This window comes from Mixophyes fleayi, chromosome 4 (assembly GCF_038048845.1).
Source record: "Mixophyes fleayi isolate aMixFle1 chromosome 4, aMixFle1.hap1, whole genome shotgun sequence".
Taxonomy (NCBI): domain Eukaryota; kingdom Metazoa; phylum Chordata; class Amphibia; order Anura; family Limnodynastidae; genus Mixophyes; species Mixophyes fleayi.
Window position 1 is genome coordinate 71,725,652 of NC_134405.1, and position 18,981 is coordinate 71,744,632.

Sequence of the window (18,981 nt, forward strand, 5' to 3'; positions counted from 1 at the left end):
AATTAAGGACTGCTATAAACATGGAATTCGATGACCAATATACATAGTAAATAAGACTTGATTATAAAAAGCCATTATTAGCGCCAACAACCTAAAAACAGAATGAAAACATAACAGAGACAGACAAAAAAAGAGGAGGGGGGGACAGGACAGGCTGATACACTGACTTTATGCAGATCCCCCAAAATAAGCCAGAAAGGTCCAGCTCTGCGTTCTTTAGACTGTGCTGGGTTCAGTGCAACATTTACTGCACAAACTTGTGAGGGGGGAAAAAATATATATTAGCAGCATTCTCACTGAATAGAAACAAAAACTCCCCTCTGTGGCTTCCTGGCGGCTTTTTGATGTTATAGTCTAGTAGCTGTAAACTGAAAGGCCTTGCAGTGTAGCAAGATGCATTAGACATAAATCCTTCATACCGCTCCCAGAAGTGTATTCCAGGTGATGCAAGAAAGTTTCGGTGTTGCAGGGAGATACCAAGACCATTGTGTTTGGTAGAATCTAGTGGGTGGAGGTGACAGATGCAGAAAGTGAGCAGTACAGACTCACTCCTGCATTTGCAGTCAATCTTTATCATTACAGTATGGTTGCTCCCCATATACATACTAATTATATATATATATATATATTTTCTTTCAGTGCTTTACGTTTCTGGAATGTAGTTTCCCGGAGGACAACTGGTGAATGGGATAGGGTGTGATTTAAAATGTAAACTGACACCCACATACCTCTCGGGAGCTCTGGGCATGGGAAGCAGACAGAGAGCTGGAAGTCTGAGTGGGCAATTTCACGTGCAAGGTTACGGTGTGAATGCAGTCACTACAGAAGACAGTCTCTGAAGTGGGAGCCCTGGGAAGGAGGGGGAAGAATTGCTGGGACACGGAAACCTCCTCCCCTCACCTTCTCGTACTGGTTGGTTTATAGGGTAACACTGGCTTTTAGATTGTCCTGTAGTTCTAGTCTTTTAATTCCGGCGCTGTAATAGCCTTCGTCGCTGCAAATGCTTTGCAGACTTCCTCTCTCATCCAAGTCACTGGCGCTACTGCTGCTGCTGCTGCTCCAATCCAGGTCTGCCGTTAAAAAGTCTGTGCTCTCTACATCCACGTCAATCTCCTCTGCAAACAAAATACATGTAGTGAGCAGTGATCTAGTAAAAAGGTCACTCTTATAAATTGCTAGTTACCTACATATAAGAAGCAGCCATTGTGCGGGCAAAATGGCTGCCTCCATTATTTAGGCGATGTATAACATTTTAAGAAAACGCCTATATGAACAAGACTAGGAACCTGAAAGAGAGGAGTAATGTTTTAGATGGGATTTTGTGAAATGCTCACCCCGGTCAGAATCTGATCTCTCGGATGACACGGCGGATCCTATACTATCCATTCGTATCCTGTCCACCCCAAATTTTTCTAGCTGCCTCTTCAGGTGTCGCTGCTCCCGCTGTAGCTGCTCTAGTTGGTGCTGTGACTTTCTGTCACAATCTTCAAGTTTCTACATAAACATAAAAAAAATACACAAGTTTTACAAACTCATAGGTAACCATCTGTAGCACAAAGATGGCTGAACCAAAACTCCCAGAATCCTCAGCCAGAGAGACTACCTCTGTGGGCATGTACATCAGACTTACTTTTATGTGCAACTTTGCTCTTGTTAACAAACTTAAGGTAGTATGCCTATTGGATTCAGGACCTAGCGGCACCAATACTTTTAGCTTTTCCAGACACAGTCTTAAATGAGCTCGCCTAGAAAAGATAAAAAACATAAAATTAAAGCGGATTTAATCAAAGGTTTGGAGTAGACCATAGTATAAAAACCATGCCACGTCCCAATAAATTCAATCCACCAAGAGCAAAAAAGTAAAATATACAGGCTGCCGGGCATCTGCACTTTTAACAAATATCTATTACTTAAAATGCACTCTAACCTGAATATAGAGTTCCTTGCACACATAAGTATAAAGGAAAACTCTGTATTTGGCTCTGTCTAACAAATGAAAAATGTGACTATAGTGTTTTCCTCAGCTTTTACAAGTTTGTGAGATTCCAAACATTAAAAAAAAAAGTAAAAAAAGGTAAATTGAAAAAAAAAAAATAGAATTACAGTTCCTGTGAAAAGGAACACATTAAAAATTCTGCAGACATTTTTTCAACTCTGAAAAACATCCCTGTCCTAACCACTCCTAACGAAAACAACAAATAAAATACAAAAATCACTCAAGGCAAAATTTACTCCTATTTTGTCTGCTGAATATAGATTCCTAAAGCAGCTTTTTACTTTGAAGTAGGGAAGTGCAACAAAACTGCTCAGCAAAGTCTACCCAATAATTACAACAATTATTAGGGTGGAACAGATTTGGGGAAAGAAGAAAAACAGAAAACACACATCCACACACAGAGAAGGGAAGGACTAATGACTCAAAGCTAGGAACAGGTGAAATATGACTGCTTGCCCTGCTCTGCAGGCACTAGGGAGGACCACATGTCAAGAAGGAAGAGGCAAGATAGGATTTTCAGCAGCTGTAATACATTGTTGTGGTGCTGGGGATGAATAAATAAGCCTGTAATATGACTGGACCTACCTGTTCTTCTCCATTTCATTATGGGTTGACCTGAAATGCAAAAATAACCAATATATTAGTCACATCCTCTCTAACATTAGGCTAGTAATTGCACAGCAATTTAAATATTAGATACATTGCTTTGGTAAACGTGCAGAGATAGAAGTGCACCTATTACTACAGGAGGAGAACATATAGTCTGTCTACATAGGTACAACATAAGACGTACTGGACAAAGCAGCATGTACAGCCTCATTTATTTTGACACGACATTAAATACTGTATTCTAAACATAAGACCCTATGTCGTCTTGACGCAAGCAAATGCTAAACTCCTATTGGCTGGGAACTTATAAATACAATGCCACCAGGACCCAATCATATGCTATGCCATGTTCTTCAACAAACGCTTACTGCTGCAATTACTAGGAGAAAGTCATGCTCTTTTCTTATTGTATTTTGTTTCTTGGGCCAGAATGGGAGACCTATGAAGTGGACGTACACCTTCATTTTATCTGTACTAGCAATATCTGGCCATGAGACCACCCATCCTAGTACAGTACTATCTGATGCGAGGACATGTTTTGTGCGTGTTCAGAGCTGTATAGCATAGCGGGAGATAGCAATTACATAGATAACGGCAACGTTCGGCACTAAAGCGGTTTCTGAAGGACAGGTGAACAGTCAGCTGCTCTGGGCCAGTCTGCCAGTTATTGGAAGTTAAGGTGCAGACATAGTAACACAGTATTGCCTGCACTTTTTCCCACTTCCACAGAAGGAGGAGGCAATACAAGATGAACAATATTTTAAAGGCACTAGGTCTGTAGTATATAGATCCAGTCATCTCACAATTTTTACAGTTATAGCAAACACAATAGTCATGACTGAATGCAGTAAGCACAACAAATTGATTATAAAAGTGCACTCCTCCCAATTCTAGGTGCACCGACAATTCATCAAGTGTCTGCATAGGGCTGGATAAGACAAATGGATTTATTGCAGAGACCAAACCATTGTCTACTTTCTGTGTACTACAGTGATGGCGTTTTATGAGAAAAAACACATGACCAGGTGGTGCCAGAGTAAATATCTCTTCAATCCCCTGTTACTTGCAGCAGCAGTTGATTTACATGTAAACAACCAGATCTAGCATGAACATTGCTGGCTATTCTATACAGGGAAAATCCTTGTGCAATTTTGTGGATACAAAGATTTTGCATTTCAGATAAATGCAACCCTTCATTTGAACCTTTACCAAGATACTGCAAGCACCAGCTCACAAAACTAGAGGTCACACCAGGTGCCAAGGGTTTTTGGGTTTTGAGAAGAAGGTTTTGTAGCGAGACCCATTAAACACCACTCGGAAGAAAGGACGGAAGCTGGCATGGCAGTGAATAAAAAAAGAAAAAAGGAAGTGATATAAAGTAATATAATGGCAAACTACCACACCAAATAAAAAAATATGATATCCCACACCCCCCGAAAAAATTGTTTTCGTCAAATAAAATAACACAATGGAGATTTGGGTTTTTCCTTTATATTACTTTCAGCAAAACTAATTTAAAAGGATTGGAAAACCATAGTAACATATGTACAATGCACACATTCTGAAAAATACAACAGAAAAATTACCAAGTGACATTCCTTTCAATGTGCCACCATTCTTTCATTTCTAAAGCTAAATGTTTCATCTATCTGAGATATGGGGTGTTTGTCCGGCAAGGCAGCAGCATAGGTCTCCCAAATGCTTGGTCAGGGTTTCAGATCAATGATTCCAATTAATATAGCGGACTTCAATAATTCTAAAGGCTGTGACTTGCAGCCTTTCCACCAATAGGAGGGCATGGTATGAAATCTAAGTGCAGCGATTGGTTGCTGGTTCCAGATATAAAAAACTCACACTGCCAGTGTGTTAATGAGACAAACCAAGCATACATGCATCTATATCCACCAGTTCTATTGTTGGAAAGGTGAAGGAGGATGCTCACATACATACAGGATCATTGATCTCTATGGAGAAATAGACTAACAATGCACACAGGCTTCTTATCTTGGAAGATGGATTATTGACTGGGGGAAAGAAAAGAAAGTCCTATATCTCCCCAGACCACTTACATTAAGCATGTCAGTCTGTTTAAAAATAGATCAGTGTGTGTGAGCGTCGGTCTCCCCTCCATTTCCCTCTCAAACAACAGAACTCACGTTGGCTGGATGAAGCTTCCTTCTAACACATCTCTGTGCAGAATTGTCAAGTGTGTTACAAGCAAATGTAATGGTGTCCACGCATGTAAAGGATAAAACCAGTCACTTGCCATCTCAGGCAGCAGGTTGTCAGTGTCCACACTTGTTGCCATCTGACATAACCAAATCACCACACAGCATGGGTGCGTATGGCAGGATGAAACACATTACACCACATCACCAACACATATAGTAAGGTCAGATTTTCATCATCTGGAGCCCACATGTTGTACAATGGTTGGCGATAGCAGGGACAAACCAAGAATCACACAAACTGGAAAACAGAAACACAAGTCCTCATATACAGCTTATTTCCTCATCTACTGAAATCCTTGCAGCCTCACAGCTCTACTCTATTGGCACATGTGTCGTGTGACATGTAAACAAACTTGAAAAACATGGGCAACAGAAAGGAGTAGGAGCTTAGGACAGGGCTGGTTTCGGTGGAATGATTCATATATTTGTTCCATAGAGCATCTACAAGAGAAATTGCTTAACTAGGAAATGTACCCAAGCTTCAAGCTGAAAACCATTATCCTCTTATGCACATTTCATAGGAATTAAATTCACACTCCACTCAGATTTCATTTTTACTGTATTGTATAAAAAGGACACAATCCCGGACACCAAAACAGATAAATGTTGGTCAGAATTCCCTGACTAACTTCTGTCTTTTGAACAGGATGTGCTCACTGGGTAGTAAGGACACATTTCCCAGGCAGTATAAATATACATTGTGCTGCTTCCTTGAAGCACGTTTCCTTGTATACATTGCAAAAAAAATAAAAATATATAAGTAAGTGGCCTTTATGGTTAGGGTGATGTGCGCTAAAATGAACCAAAAAAAACCCTCATTCTAAACAAACCACATTGAAAGTTTTCCTAATGGTCACGTGAAGCATGCTGCAGATAAGTAACTCAACATCATCATCATTTATTTATTTATATAGCGACAACATATTCCGTAGCACTTTACAATTTCGGACAAACATAGTAAACTAATAAACAAACTGGGTAAAACAGACAAAGAGGTGAGAAGGCCCTGCTTGCAAGCTTACAATCTATGGGACATATCCTATATTAACTGGGATCCACCTAGTGTATGTTAGACTAATGAAACAAAATATCTGATTGGACGCAGTTAGCTACAACACAACAGTGCTATTCGGAAGTCTGATCAAGTGTCTTAAATCTATACTAAAATATTGTGAAAATAGGCGACAATTTCCATGTATATAAAAAAGCACCAGTACCTGGCAAAAACTAAAAATGGCCTTTTTTCGAATAGCGAAGCTGTATAATTCCCTTGTGTTATCTCCATTCTTCATAACTGGACAACTCTACTCTTTAGATCATACACTCCCTACTCACATAGTATTTGTCAAGGGCCATAAACAGGAGGCATAAGCTCCAAAAGTGAACAAAGCTTTTCATCCATTACTAATATTATCAATATATATAGAAACATAGAATTTGACGGCAGATAAGAACTACTTGGCCCATCTAGTCTGCTCATTTTTTAACCTAAAACCCTATTTGATCCTTAGTTCTTTGTAAGGATATCCTTATGTCTATCCCAAGCATGTTTAAACTGCTCTACTGTATTAGCCTCTACCACCCCTGATGAGAGGCCATGCCACTTATCTACTACCATCTCTGTGAAGCAATTTTTCCAAAAAATTCCTCTGAACCTACTTCCCTCCAGTTTCAGTGCATGTCCTCGTCTTCTAGTACTTTTGTTTCTTTGAGAGAAGTTTCCCGCCTGTACCTTGTCTCCCCATTCTCTTCTATTCTCCAAACTATACATATTAAGATCTTTTAATCTTTGTGTAGCTATACACTGGTATTAAATAATAATAATAATAATAATAATAATAATAATAATAATAATAATATCTATTCAAACAAACATATCAGAAAAAATTGGAAACACCACTCAGTGATCCTCACATGTGTATGCTCATGGCTGGTTTATCCTTATATTTGAAGTAAAGTCCTGTAGGTCCTGCATGCAGTCTATGAGGAATACAACTGAACACACACAGGCATATTACACCACTGTGAAAGAACCCTCAGGAGAAACTGTACACGGTTCTTCTCTGTGTCTGTTCGGGGGTTAGTTACATTTACACAAACAACGGTTATGCCTACCTATGGACATCCATGTTAATGCAGCACCACCTCTGGGTATCAGCAAGGTAGCATCTGATAGCTGAAACACCTGTCCAACAACAAACACTGCACTTGCACTGCTCCATTAACACCTGCTGTATTTGCCTATGTGCCTCCCGTTCCCTGGTGAATTCTACTCTACTGTGAATGTAAAGTAACGGTGTGAACCCTCTTTCTGATGCTGGAGAGGAGGAGGAGGATTAGCTGCTTTAATTCATGTATTTGGAAAGAACAAAATATGGTGCACGCTCTGATTAAGGTGCTCTCATTTAAGCAGTTTCTGTGTTTGACAATAATACACACAGGTATTGTATGCAGTTGTCTGGTCTACAACCTTCTGCACCTTGTGTGTGGGTGAAATGTCGGAAGTATGACTGACTGACATACATCCATTTTCAGTCCTCACAGAAGTTAAGTCTTGTCCCTGCTGAAGGCTGGAGAAAAATCCCAATTCTCCTTTCTCCTGTGCACATATTAAACACCTGTATGTTTTATATAAAAGTCTGTCAGTCTCTGTCTATATATACCCAAGTGCTCTTTACAGAAACGTGACATTAAGATATAATCGCGTTCCCCTCCCCTCTCTCTTCCCCCCCAATCCCTTGTGTGTCTCCCCATACCTCCAAGACTCTCCTCTTTGAATTGTATACGCCAATGCAACACTTGTGGTTTGCTTCCTTATACTTATAACGTAATCATAAATGTTGTAATCACTGCTGCAATCTTCTATATTTTTGTATTACTTTATGTATACAATTCCTCTTTGATGTTATATGTTATTTGTAAACGTGTTCAAATAAATAATAAAAATTATTTTATAAAAAAAAAAAAAAAAAAAGATATAAGCGCTCTTTAGGGCAAGATGTTATAAAGGAAACAGATTGAATTTAGCATTCTTGACTATACTAATCTTGGTTAGTTTTGTTTTTGCTTTTTTTAATGATCAGTTTAAATGAGTATATACATCTAATGACTGCATTGTAACAGACCTGACAAGAGGCTTCTTATAATTCCTGCTTTCTAACCATATTCTTCACACGGCCTCTTATAGATTTGGTGGTAATTCAGTTGATAAGTTTATGAGCATCTTATGGCTTCCCTGCATCAACCAAATTCTGCAAGTGGTTACCATGGTAATGGTTTAGAAACAGTGTCACATTGAATTTGCATCACCGCGTGCAGTGTTCAGGGCCCAGGTTTGGACATTGGCCACTTACAATGAGATAATTGTAGGAGTCTGTGTTTATGTTACGTTGTATAAATTAGCACACACATCTGCCAATGAGAGATGCCCCATCTCCTTCTCATTAGCTTGGTGCTAGTTATGCATGAGTGTCACTGCCTTTCACATAATCTGATGGTGACAATTATCACTGGGGATGACCCATGGGACCCGAACTCTGCATGACCTTCCTCTTCTTCATCTCTGAGCCTATTCTGCATAATCAAAGCCCCTCACTGGGACCGTCATTTGTCATGACCAGGAAATCCAACAACACACTTACCCCTGTGAGCACAGTCTAAAATCCTGGCTGAAGTTGCTATAGCAACCTGCCAAATTAAATGTTCAACACTTGACTGCATTGAACAGGATCCATTGGGAAACCATTACAGGGGGTTTGCTGAACAGGTAAAGAAAAGCACTTATTACCCTCTCCCAAATCCAGGGGGAAGAAAAGTAAAGCAAACAGAAAACACATATACATGGGGGCCGCACATTTTCTAAGAAGTGGCGCTGTGCGTGTGTGCATCTATAATAAATACACATAAGAATTACATCCAGCGTACAGAAAAGGGGAAGTGGTGTTGGGGACATGATCAAACATAAAAAAGCAGGTTACAATACACAGAATACGGGCATATACTGATAACTGTATGTGGAACAATGCTGTATTATGACGCTACTCAATGATAAAAAAAAAAATATGGACAATATATGGGGACATTTTGCTAAAAATGTAAACTGTTCCTGCAAATGTAAAATTGTCAGCCATTAAAGGTAGAGGCATATTCCTTTATTACATAATAACAATGTATAGGTTATTTTTTATTCTCCCTTGCTAGACTGCAACTGTCTTCCTGTTCAGTTCTATGTATTAATTATTATTGTTGCTGTAAAATACAAGTAACAGTAGTTGCACCAATCCCTGAAATGTGTTACCTTGGATTGTATTCACATGCCAGACTGCTATTCATTCTCACTGCTTTAACAGCTCAGACACATTTTTCACATGAAAACAAGAACAGAAATCGCAAGAGGTTTCTCAATGAAGGCACAAACCCACAGGGGTGTGCAGTCTTCCAAATGTCACATGTGGACTGCATGTGAGCAGGGAGGAAAACTCATAGTGACTGAACAGATTGCAGGGGGTACAGAGACATACAAATGGAGCCTTGTTGCTCTTACCTGCTATTGCTGCTTTTTTTCGATTTGCTTTTCCTCTTCAAGCTATCCCTCTCCTTGCTATTGTAAGGCAACATGGATGCATAACCATGCTCAGCTTCTGCGTAGAACAGAAAAAACTTGACAATTAACAGGATACTGCATCAATTTCTCGCTCTCTCTCCTAGCACAAACAGGAGAACAAAAATCACACAACTGCTGGAGAATATAACAAGTCTAGATATACAAGGCAGTCTGACACAACCGAGGCTGCTTCCTCCAGGGAAACAAAAACCCCAAACAATATTCTTTAAATAAGAAGCACACGGTTTAAAACAGAAGAAAAGGGGGTGGAGTGATTACAACATTAAACCTAAATCCACTACAGCTCTTTCTTGGAATAAAATGGTGCTTAGCACTTCTAAATAGCATGTGTACATTATCCTGTAAGACAAACTGTAGTATCAAAAAGGTGTATTTAATCCATTTGAACGTTTCAGTACATTACTGTCCTCAGTGACATCATGTCTGTATACACATACACATACACACACACACTCGAAAAGGCAGTGATGTAATCAGAAGCCCAATGGTCATTTCAGTGCCCAATGAGCACCGTTATCAAGGGTTCCCAAACAAAATATATAATATGTATACACACACATATATACACGCTGCAAGTACTCAGTGGCTACTTTATCGTTTATCTAGTAGTGCGTAGGATCCTCATTGCCCCCAAGAACAGGCTGAATGCTTTGTGGCATAGAGTCAACAAGGTGCTGGAAATATTCCGCAGTGATCCTGGTCCATGTTGATATTTGCTGCAGATTTGTTGGCTGCAAATCACCCGTTGCGTTCCCGTTGGAAGTCATTGGTATATTAACCTGCTGGGAGAGTAGCGTTTTACAGATGGGTAGACGTAGGCCATGCACATGGTCAGCAACAATACGCAAGTAGGCTGTGGCGTTTAAATTGGTATGAAGGAGCCTAATGTACGCCAAGAAAACAATCCCCACACCATTACACTAGCACCACCCTGCACTGTTGAAACATTCAGAATGGATCCTGGATTTGTGTAGTTTACTCCAAATTCTGACCCTACCATCTGCATGTCGCAGCAGAAATCGAGATTCGTTAGACCAGGCAACGTTTTTCAAATCTTCACCTGTCCAGTCTTGGAGAGCCTGTGCCCACTGTAGCCTCAGCTTCCTGTTTTCAGCTTTTTTTTTCGGCGTCGAACCTGGTGTGGTCTTCTGCTGTGGTAGCCCATCCACTTCCAGGTTCAGCATGCTGAGCATTCAGAGAATACAACTGTTGTATCACATGGTTATTTGAGTTACTATTACTTTTCTGTTAGCATGAACCAGTTTGGCCATTCTCCTCTGATCTCTCTCATTAAAAAGACGCTATTGCCACAGAACTGACGCTCACTGGATGTTTTTTATTTTGCGCACAATTCTATGTAAACTGTACAAACTGTTGTTTGATGCGTGAAAATCCCAGGAAATCAGCAGTTTCCGAGATACTCAAACCATCCCATCTGGCACCAACAATCATTCCAACTGAACCTTGTGCCGATATATATATATTCTACATACCTTAATTATATTCTATGGATTCATGAGTGACTGACATTGCAATAGAACAAAAAAACAAAACAAAACAAAGCCCCCAAAAAACCTTTGGATACTTATCGCAGATTATGTCAAACTGCAGAACAACATGTTTAAGTTAAGCACTGAAAATCTGTAGGGCTTTTCACCGTTAACCTTGGCAGTTTACTGCGATACTAGATTGGAAGCACTCCTGTATGTGCTAGGCATTGTACCAAATCAGTAAATGGGTTTGTAGTTGCAGTGAATGAAACATACAACAAGCATTTATGCAAAAGTGACACATTTTCATTTGATAAAACGAAACCTGCAGATTCATAACACGTTATTTACTATTAAACACCCGTGCAGCAAAAACACAGTAAATTCAAGCTACCATTTATTTATTTGCTTACATTAAAAATGCTAGGTCACCAGGCATCAGCTGCAAAATAAATGCACTTATGGCGATTTCAATAGGATTCAAAGCAATGTGGCTTTTGAAACAAATCTAGTAAGCATGTTTGCATAGTAGCATACATAAAAGAAAGAGAAATGAAAAACATTTTTCTCTTGCCAATATTGAAATTTTATTTCCCCTCCCCCTCTGGAACCTGTTCTGTTGACCGAGAGTAACACGCATATAATAATGTCTCACTTTGTATAGCCTGTGCATCCTAGACTATAGATCTCTACATCTCTTAGGAGGTTACAGTGTTTGACCCTTGCATTTTTTTTTGAAAATGCAAATAACCTCTATTTTTAGCAAGAGCTTATATTTCTCTACTGTGTTAACAGAGAGACAGACCATAGAGAAGTACAGGCTCCATTTTCATGCACCACACTGCTGCATCATGTGAATTATTCAATATATTAGCATAATAATAGTCTACCAATACAAGAGGAAAATATTTTCAGGATAATTACCAACTATTATCGAGATGCTGATCACTAATTGTTGCTTTCACCATTATGCCAGCATTTTACATTGGCTTTCAGTCATGAATGTAGTGCATAGATGATATTATGGTTTGATGTATACATGTTTGTTGTGAAGAAATTAGCAAGCAATTTGGTTGCATCGAAATCTGCTCTCATCGAACAAAAGACGGGCAAAATGTAATTTAACATGCATTTAATCTGACTGAGAACCATGGCATCTCGAATGAATCAGAAGAGGCCTGTGCAAGTAATGTGCAGCAATTATATTAATACTATGCTTGACTGTGATTAACAGGACATATAAATATAAACGCTCATAGGTACACTTAAGCATGTGGTACAGTCCACATTTTAATAGCAACTGCTTCTTTTGCTCTAAATGCTGAATATGTACGTGCATATAAACCAGACCCAAATATCTACATAAATAATGCTGCTTGTGCATGCATCATCTTATATCAAATGCTGTTATGTTTAATATGGACATAATGCTACATAATAATTATTATTATATGTGTAAAAGATCACCAATGTACACACACAAATATATAATGCACTTGACACTTTGCTGCATGCTCACTATGCATTATATTCAATAATGTATAATCTTAATATAGACATATTAGTTCATTCATATTTACACAGAAATACATACACACACCCCTGTAACATTACATGCTATAGACTGGGCTACACAGTGGTACAATCACACTATTATGTGATGTGTTTACACATGTATATGTCAGATATGTATTATATCAACATGTGCACATGGCTGTATTATATAGTCCGATCCATGTACATTACAAAGAGCCAATTGTACACGATATGTATTTCATTATGTATGTATATGTAGAGAATATAGAGTTTTATTCATGTACAGTATACAGATAATAACTAAACACATAAATAGTACAATTGCAAGTACACAGATGTGTTTATAATCATGTATACTTAGTGTATACAGCCTGGTTCATGTACAGTGTAATGAGAAAGTTGTACACTGAGACATGTATGTATACTGGCTGGTACAGTGTAAAGAGACAGTTGTACACTGAGTAGTATATGTATGTACATACTGACTGGTAGATGTACAGTATAATGTGACAGTTGTACACTAAGTAATATACGTATGCATGTATGAACATACTGACTGGTAGATGTACAGAGTAATGTGACAGTTGTACACTGATTAATATATATGTGTATGCTGACTGGTAGATGTACAGTGTAATGAGACAATTGTACACTGAGTAATATATGTATGTATGTAGACACTGACTGGTAGTGTACAACTGTCACATTATACTGTACATTTACCAGTCAGTATGTTCATACATGCATATATATATATTACTCAGTGTACATCTGTCACATTATACTGTACATTTGAGTAATATATATATGCATGTATGAACATACTGACTGGTAGATGTACAGAGTAATGTGACAGTTGTACACTAGTAATATATGTATTCATGTATGTACATACTGACTGGTAGATGTACAGTGTAATGTGACAGTTGTACACTAGTAATATATGTATTCATGTATGTACATACTGACTGGTAGATGTACAGTGTAATGTGACAGTTGTACACTAGTAATATATGTATTCATGTATGTACATACTGACTGGTAGATGGACAGTATAATGTGACAGTTGTACACTAGTAATATATGTATTCATGTATGTACATACTGACTGGTAGATGGACGGTATAATGTGACAGTTGTACACTAGTAATATATGTATGTATGTACATACTGACTGGTAGATGGACAGTATAATGTGACAGTTGTACACTGATTAGTATATGTATGTATGTACATACTGACTGGTAGATGTACAGAGTAATGTGACAGTTGTACACTAGTAATATATGTATTCATGTATGTACATACTGACTGGTAGATGTACAGTATAATGTGACAGTTGTACACTAGTAATATATGTATTCATGTATGTACATACTGACTGGTAGATGGACAGTATAATGTGACAGTTGTACACTAGTAATATATGTATTCATGTATGTACATACTGACTGGTAGATGTACAGTATAATGTGACAGTTGTACACTGATTAGTATATGTATGTATGTACATACTGACTGGTAGATGGACAGTATAATGTGACAGTTGTACACTAGTAATATATGTATTCATGTATGTACATACTGACTGGTAGATGTACAGTATAATGTGACAGTTGTACACTAGTAATATATGTATGTATGCACATACTGACTGGTAGATGTACAGTGTAATGTGACAGTTGTACACTGATTAGTATATGTATGTACAGTAGAGACACAGGAATGCACACATATGCATTCTCACCTCTCTCCCTCCGCTCCAGATACTCAGCCGCCTCCAGCAGCATCTGGATGTTGACACAGACCGAGGCCGCCATTTTCCAGCAGCAGCAGGGAGGAGTGGTGGTGACAGGGCACGGTGTAGCGGTGGAGGAGGTGAGACTGGGGTCTGTGTGCGCCGCGTCCTCAGCCTGGCTCGGTGTCTGAATAACACAGTATATGGGGGATTGTTGTTTATCTGCTCCCGCAAGACACGCCCCTTGTTCGCCTGCGCGGACACGCCCTCTGGCACAGTGGCGACTCCCGATTGGTCACGCTGGCACGGCACAGCGCCCGCCTCTTATCTGCCATTGGTCCGGATGACAGATGGGGCAGACCAATAGAGGTCGTGAATGGGGGCAGGAACTGCTGTCAACAGAATGTGTCTCCAATTGGGCAGCCTTCTGACAGCGACACACCCATGTACAAATGGTGCCGCCCACTAGACTAGCCGCATCTGATTGGCCGGCTGCTGGAAATGTGTTTCATCCAAGAAAGTAGTGACGTCATCGTCCAATCTATATTTACACTTCGGTATCTGATAAACCTGTTTATATACCTGTGCGGGGCCCGGGCCTGTCTGACCTCTGTACATGGCACTGGCGTGGTGTCTATTTCACTTGTCACCATTTATGTGGGAGAGAAATCAGTCATATAGAGAATGGTTGTAAACAGACAGCATGTATAGAGGCATGTCTGCATAGAGAGCTATAGAACAGGTGCTCACTGGAATCTGCGCAAGGATACGCCAAGGTGTACATAGCATGGGAGTATATACACTCTGGGCACACACAGATATGATGGGTACACGATCAGTATCCGGGTCCTCCTCATAGACGTGGTACCCTGATGTGTGCACAAGAGGAAGGCGGGTCCTGATGGCGGAATGTACATAGATAAATGTAAAGCATGAATGGAACCAGCTACATTCACAACTAATTAACTATTGAGGCTGAGGTTGTTTCCTGTAAAACACTAATACGTTGCCAGACCCCCCACGTATCCATTAAAGTGCACAGACATATATGGCTGCACTATGAGTGTATAAATACATTTATTTATATATATAATGTCCCAGTACAGAGAACCATGGGCCCAGCATCCCGGGCTCTGCAGCAGAGGGGGAGTGATGACGTCACGGCTGTCAGTCAGAGCAGGGACCCCCTCTGTGACGTAGCCCGGCGATCTCTGGAAATAGAACGCATTACGTAATGTGGTTGGCTGCCAGATCACGTGACGACGAGGGATTGGGGGGACCACGTGACTCTCCACATTGACTGCTGCAGTGCTGAGCAGGTCGTGCAGCGCTGTCTGTGCACAGGGCAGCTCTACACTCCGGCAGCGTTATCCCTTCCCCGAGCATCCACGGCGCTGGTGTCTCTGTTACATGGACCAGTCTCCCAGCTTGTAATGAATGCAAGCATGTCTTTTATACACAATATATCTTTGTGTGAGCACTATTTAAAGTGATCCACCTACACACACAGGAGGCCGCCATTTTACTGACTGATCAGTACTAATCCACTAGCAAATCTGGGGCCTAGGAATGCATTAAAATTGCAACTGTTGAAAATAAACAGGCTTTATAGTAGCTTGTTTTTCAGAGATATGGGTTTTATGGATAAAAGAAAAACTCCAATTTATAATGGACGATAGAGAAGACATGATATAAGAATTAGAAAATAAAGTGAAAACTAACAAGAACACTGCACCTCCTTATTATTATTACAATACCTTAGTTGTAAATTCAACTGCATAGGCATCATTTAGTTTCACATGCATGCAGTGGTCAAAGTAGAACTGTGCATGATGGTATTCCCCACCACCACTTCTCCTGCGCCCTGCATTGTAACACATTCCATTCACTTACATTTTCTATACCGCCACTTCTAAATTTCCACCTCAAGCACAAATAAATATATATCTATCTCTCATCACCATTTATATAGCACCACCAATTCTGCAGCACTGTACAGATAATATTTCTCCTCCACATCAGTCCCTGGCCCCATTAGAGCTTAGTCTAAAGTTCATAGCGCGTGCGCACAAACGTTTTTATTTAGTCAGCAGCCAGTTAACCTACCAGTATGTTTTTGGCATGAGGGAAGAAACCCCCCCACCCCCAAATACAGGGAGCACAGACAAACTCCACAAAGATAAGGCCATGGTCTGGACGCAAACTCATGAACCCAGAGTGCTGTGAGGCAGAAGTGCTAACCACTAAGTGTGTGTGTGTGTGTGTGTGTGTGTGTGTGTGTGTGTGTGTGTGTGTGTGTGTGTGTGTGTGTGTGTATACACTATAAACACACACTTTACAGTATGTAGCATAATTGCCAAAACTTCCCATTGAAGAATATACTACACCAACATGACAGATGTGCAATTATGATCTTTAAATAAACCATCAGGGAAGGTCAACAGACAAAGAACAGAGAAGTTCCATTCCTCTATGTGGGGTTGAAGAACTTAAGACACAGACTGATGTTCTACACCTGGTGTACAGATGGTATTTCAATAGCAACCTGTTTATGCACCCAGCCTTGCACTTGTATGAACTTAGGTTTAAAGCTTAAAATAATAAATACCTAAAAGGCATACATCATTTTGTCCCTTTTCTCAAATTGTTTTAGAAGAGAGGACTGAATAATTAAACAGCAGCACTTTAGTAAAGTTGGTTTAAAGCATCTATACAAACAAATGCAAATCTTTGGATATTTTCAATGAATGAGAAAATGTTTTTTTCTCTTTACCATCCTCAGTGCCCGTGTTCCATTGAACAAATACATTGCAATGATATCTAAAAAGTTAGTAAGTTTTTGTTTTGTCCTCTAAACTTCCCTGCTCTTCAGCACAATGATACATAATTAACTTCCATCCTCTGACTCAGAAAAGGTTAGATACAGAACTTGTTTGTGGGTAGTACACTGGAGTTTGGAGACACCCAGTGTGTGGGCTGCATTTGACAAACACAAGTAATAGTGTGTGCTAGCAGTTTATTCATGTACTGCATGACTAATGTATGAGATACTGCAGTTCATATGTCCTGCACAGACACCTATCATTTCTGGGGGAAGGGGAGAGAGCTTTTTGAAAGGACCAACTTGCAAAACATTAAAGGTCCAGTTGCAACATCACCAATTCCTAAACTCTCCACAGAAATGCTGTATCTCCCCTTAAAGGTGTCAGAAGGGCACTGTTCACTCAAAGCCAGTTCACAGCCTACATCCTTGGTCCCAGCTGGATTCTGCTCCGAGGACTACAATTTCAGAATATCCAGACACCGGTATGTGTTACTTACATTGTCCAGGATAAGTATCTTATGAAAAGCTGTGTGCTGCCCCCTATGAAATGTCCAGGACATGAATTCTTGCTTTTATTCTTGTTTTATGATGCTAGTCCAGTATTGCATTATATTGTTAAACAATGAAGATGTTTTAGTTATGGACTAAATTGCTTTCATCAGTAGCTAGAACACTGACATCTGCAGGCTATGAAAAGTTACTACACCTATTACATATTGCAACACAAGTAAAAACGGCATTGTATTTAATATGCATTTAGAAATTAGTTCAATCTGTGTTTTGTAACAATGTGTCTGTGACACAATAGGAAGTTATCTTGTTCAAGCCAAAGGCACTTGGAAGCGCTTTATATCTCATTCTGATTATACTATGCTCCCATTGAGATGAGAGGAAGTAAGAACGTTGCTTATGTTTCCCCTAATTAAATCCAAATTTTAGTTTACTCAGTTGGAATATGTGGTCTAGGTGGAGAAATGCACACAGCGTTTACATGTTGCCCAGAACTACTGCTCTCTGTACTTCCACTCCATCATTGTTTATCCAGAGTTCACTATGCACGGTTTATGTACCTCTCCCATAGGAGATCAATAGCTACTATTCAAAATAATGTTAAATGTGCGTCTACTATGCAGTGAAGAGGACAATAGACAATTCACAACCATGCAACCTGGATTCTCATTTCTCTGGTAAAACTTGCTAATGGCAAGTATATGCTATTTAATCACTACAGAGAATAGAATGAACAATATTTTGTCCAGGTCATGGTGATAAAATATTCACTCATGCTTCCTTATGCACATTTCCAGAAAACAAACTCAAGTATTCCCTGCTGCGAACAGACAAAAACAGGGGTTAAATTCTCACTTAACAAATTTTAGCAGAGAACTGGTAATAAAACACAGACTGTTGTAGCAGCATAAGTGTGTGTGTCACTAAATGGAACATTGCATTCCTGGCTCAACAGGGTCAGGTTGTTCTTATCATTATAACTTTCCCTGCTGCACCCCACACAGATTGTAACATTAAACAAAGGTCTGTTTTGTTTCTCCTGTACATTCTATTATTTTACCCCTGTGACCTGTTTTATAGTCAGGGACATATAAGACCTTGATGCAATAGAACATCTTTCTACATTACATGCTGAACTTTATCTGCAACCTGGAACAATCTATCTCAACTGTAGCCGGGTTTATGATCTCCTGGGTTAAGAGCATGTTAAGCATCATTCTCATTTACACAGTAGACGGTCATATGAGGATTGGTAACCTTTGGCACTTCCAAAGTGCATTTACCATGATGCACTGCAAACCAAAGTCTTGAGATGTAGTTTAGCAAGTGTGAGTGCCCTAGTTCATTTACTGCTCCAGTATTTCATTGGCTATATAATTACTAGTTCTCAAAAAACTCCACTTTTACATTATTTTATATTTAT

The 18,981-nt window shown here is 39.5% G+C and overlaps 1 protein-coding gene across 1 annotated transcript; it reads right to left on the reverse strand.

Moving 5' to 3' along the window:
• Positions 1-335: 335 nt before the first annotated feature.
• MXD1 (MAX dimerization protein 1) lies at positions 336-14,442 on the reverse strand. The gene is made up of 6 exons (XM_075207431.1): positions 14,234-14,442; positions 9,380-9,476; positions 2,582-2,611; positions 1,631-1,745; positions 1,335-1,494; positions 336-1,115 (listed from the first exon to the last, which is right to left on the reverse strand). Exons 1-6 carry the CDS (start codon positions 14,304-14,306, stop codon positions 919-921), a joined length of 672 nt encoding a protein of 223 aa, XP_075063532.1. The 5' UTR covers positions 14,307-14,442; the 3' UTR covers positions 336-918.
• Between the last annotated feature and the right edge of the window lie 4,539 nt (positions 14,443-18,981).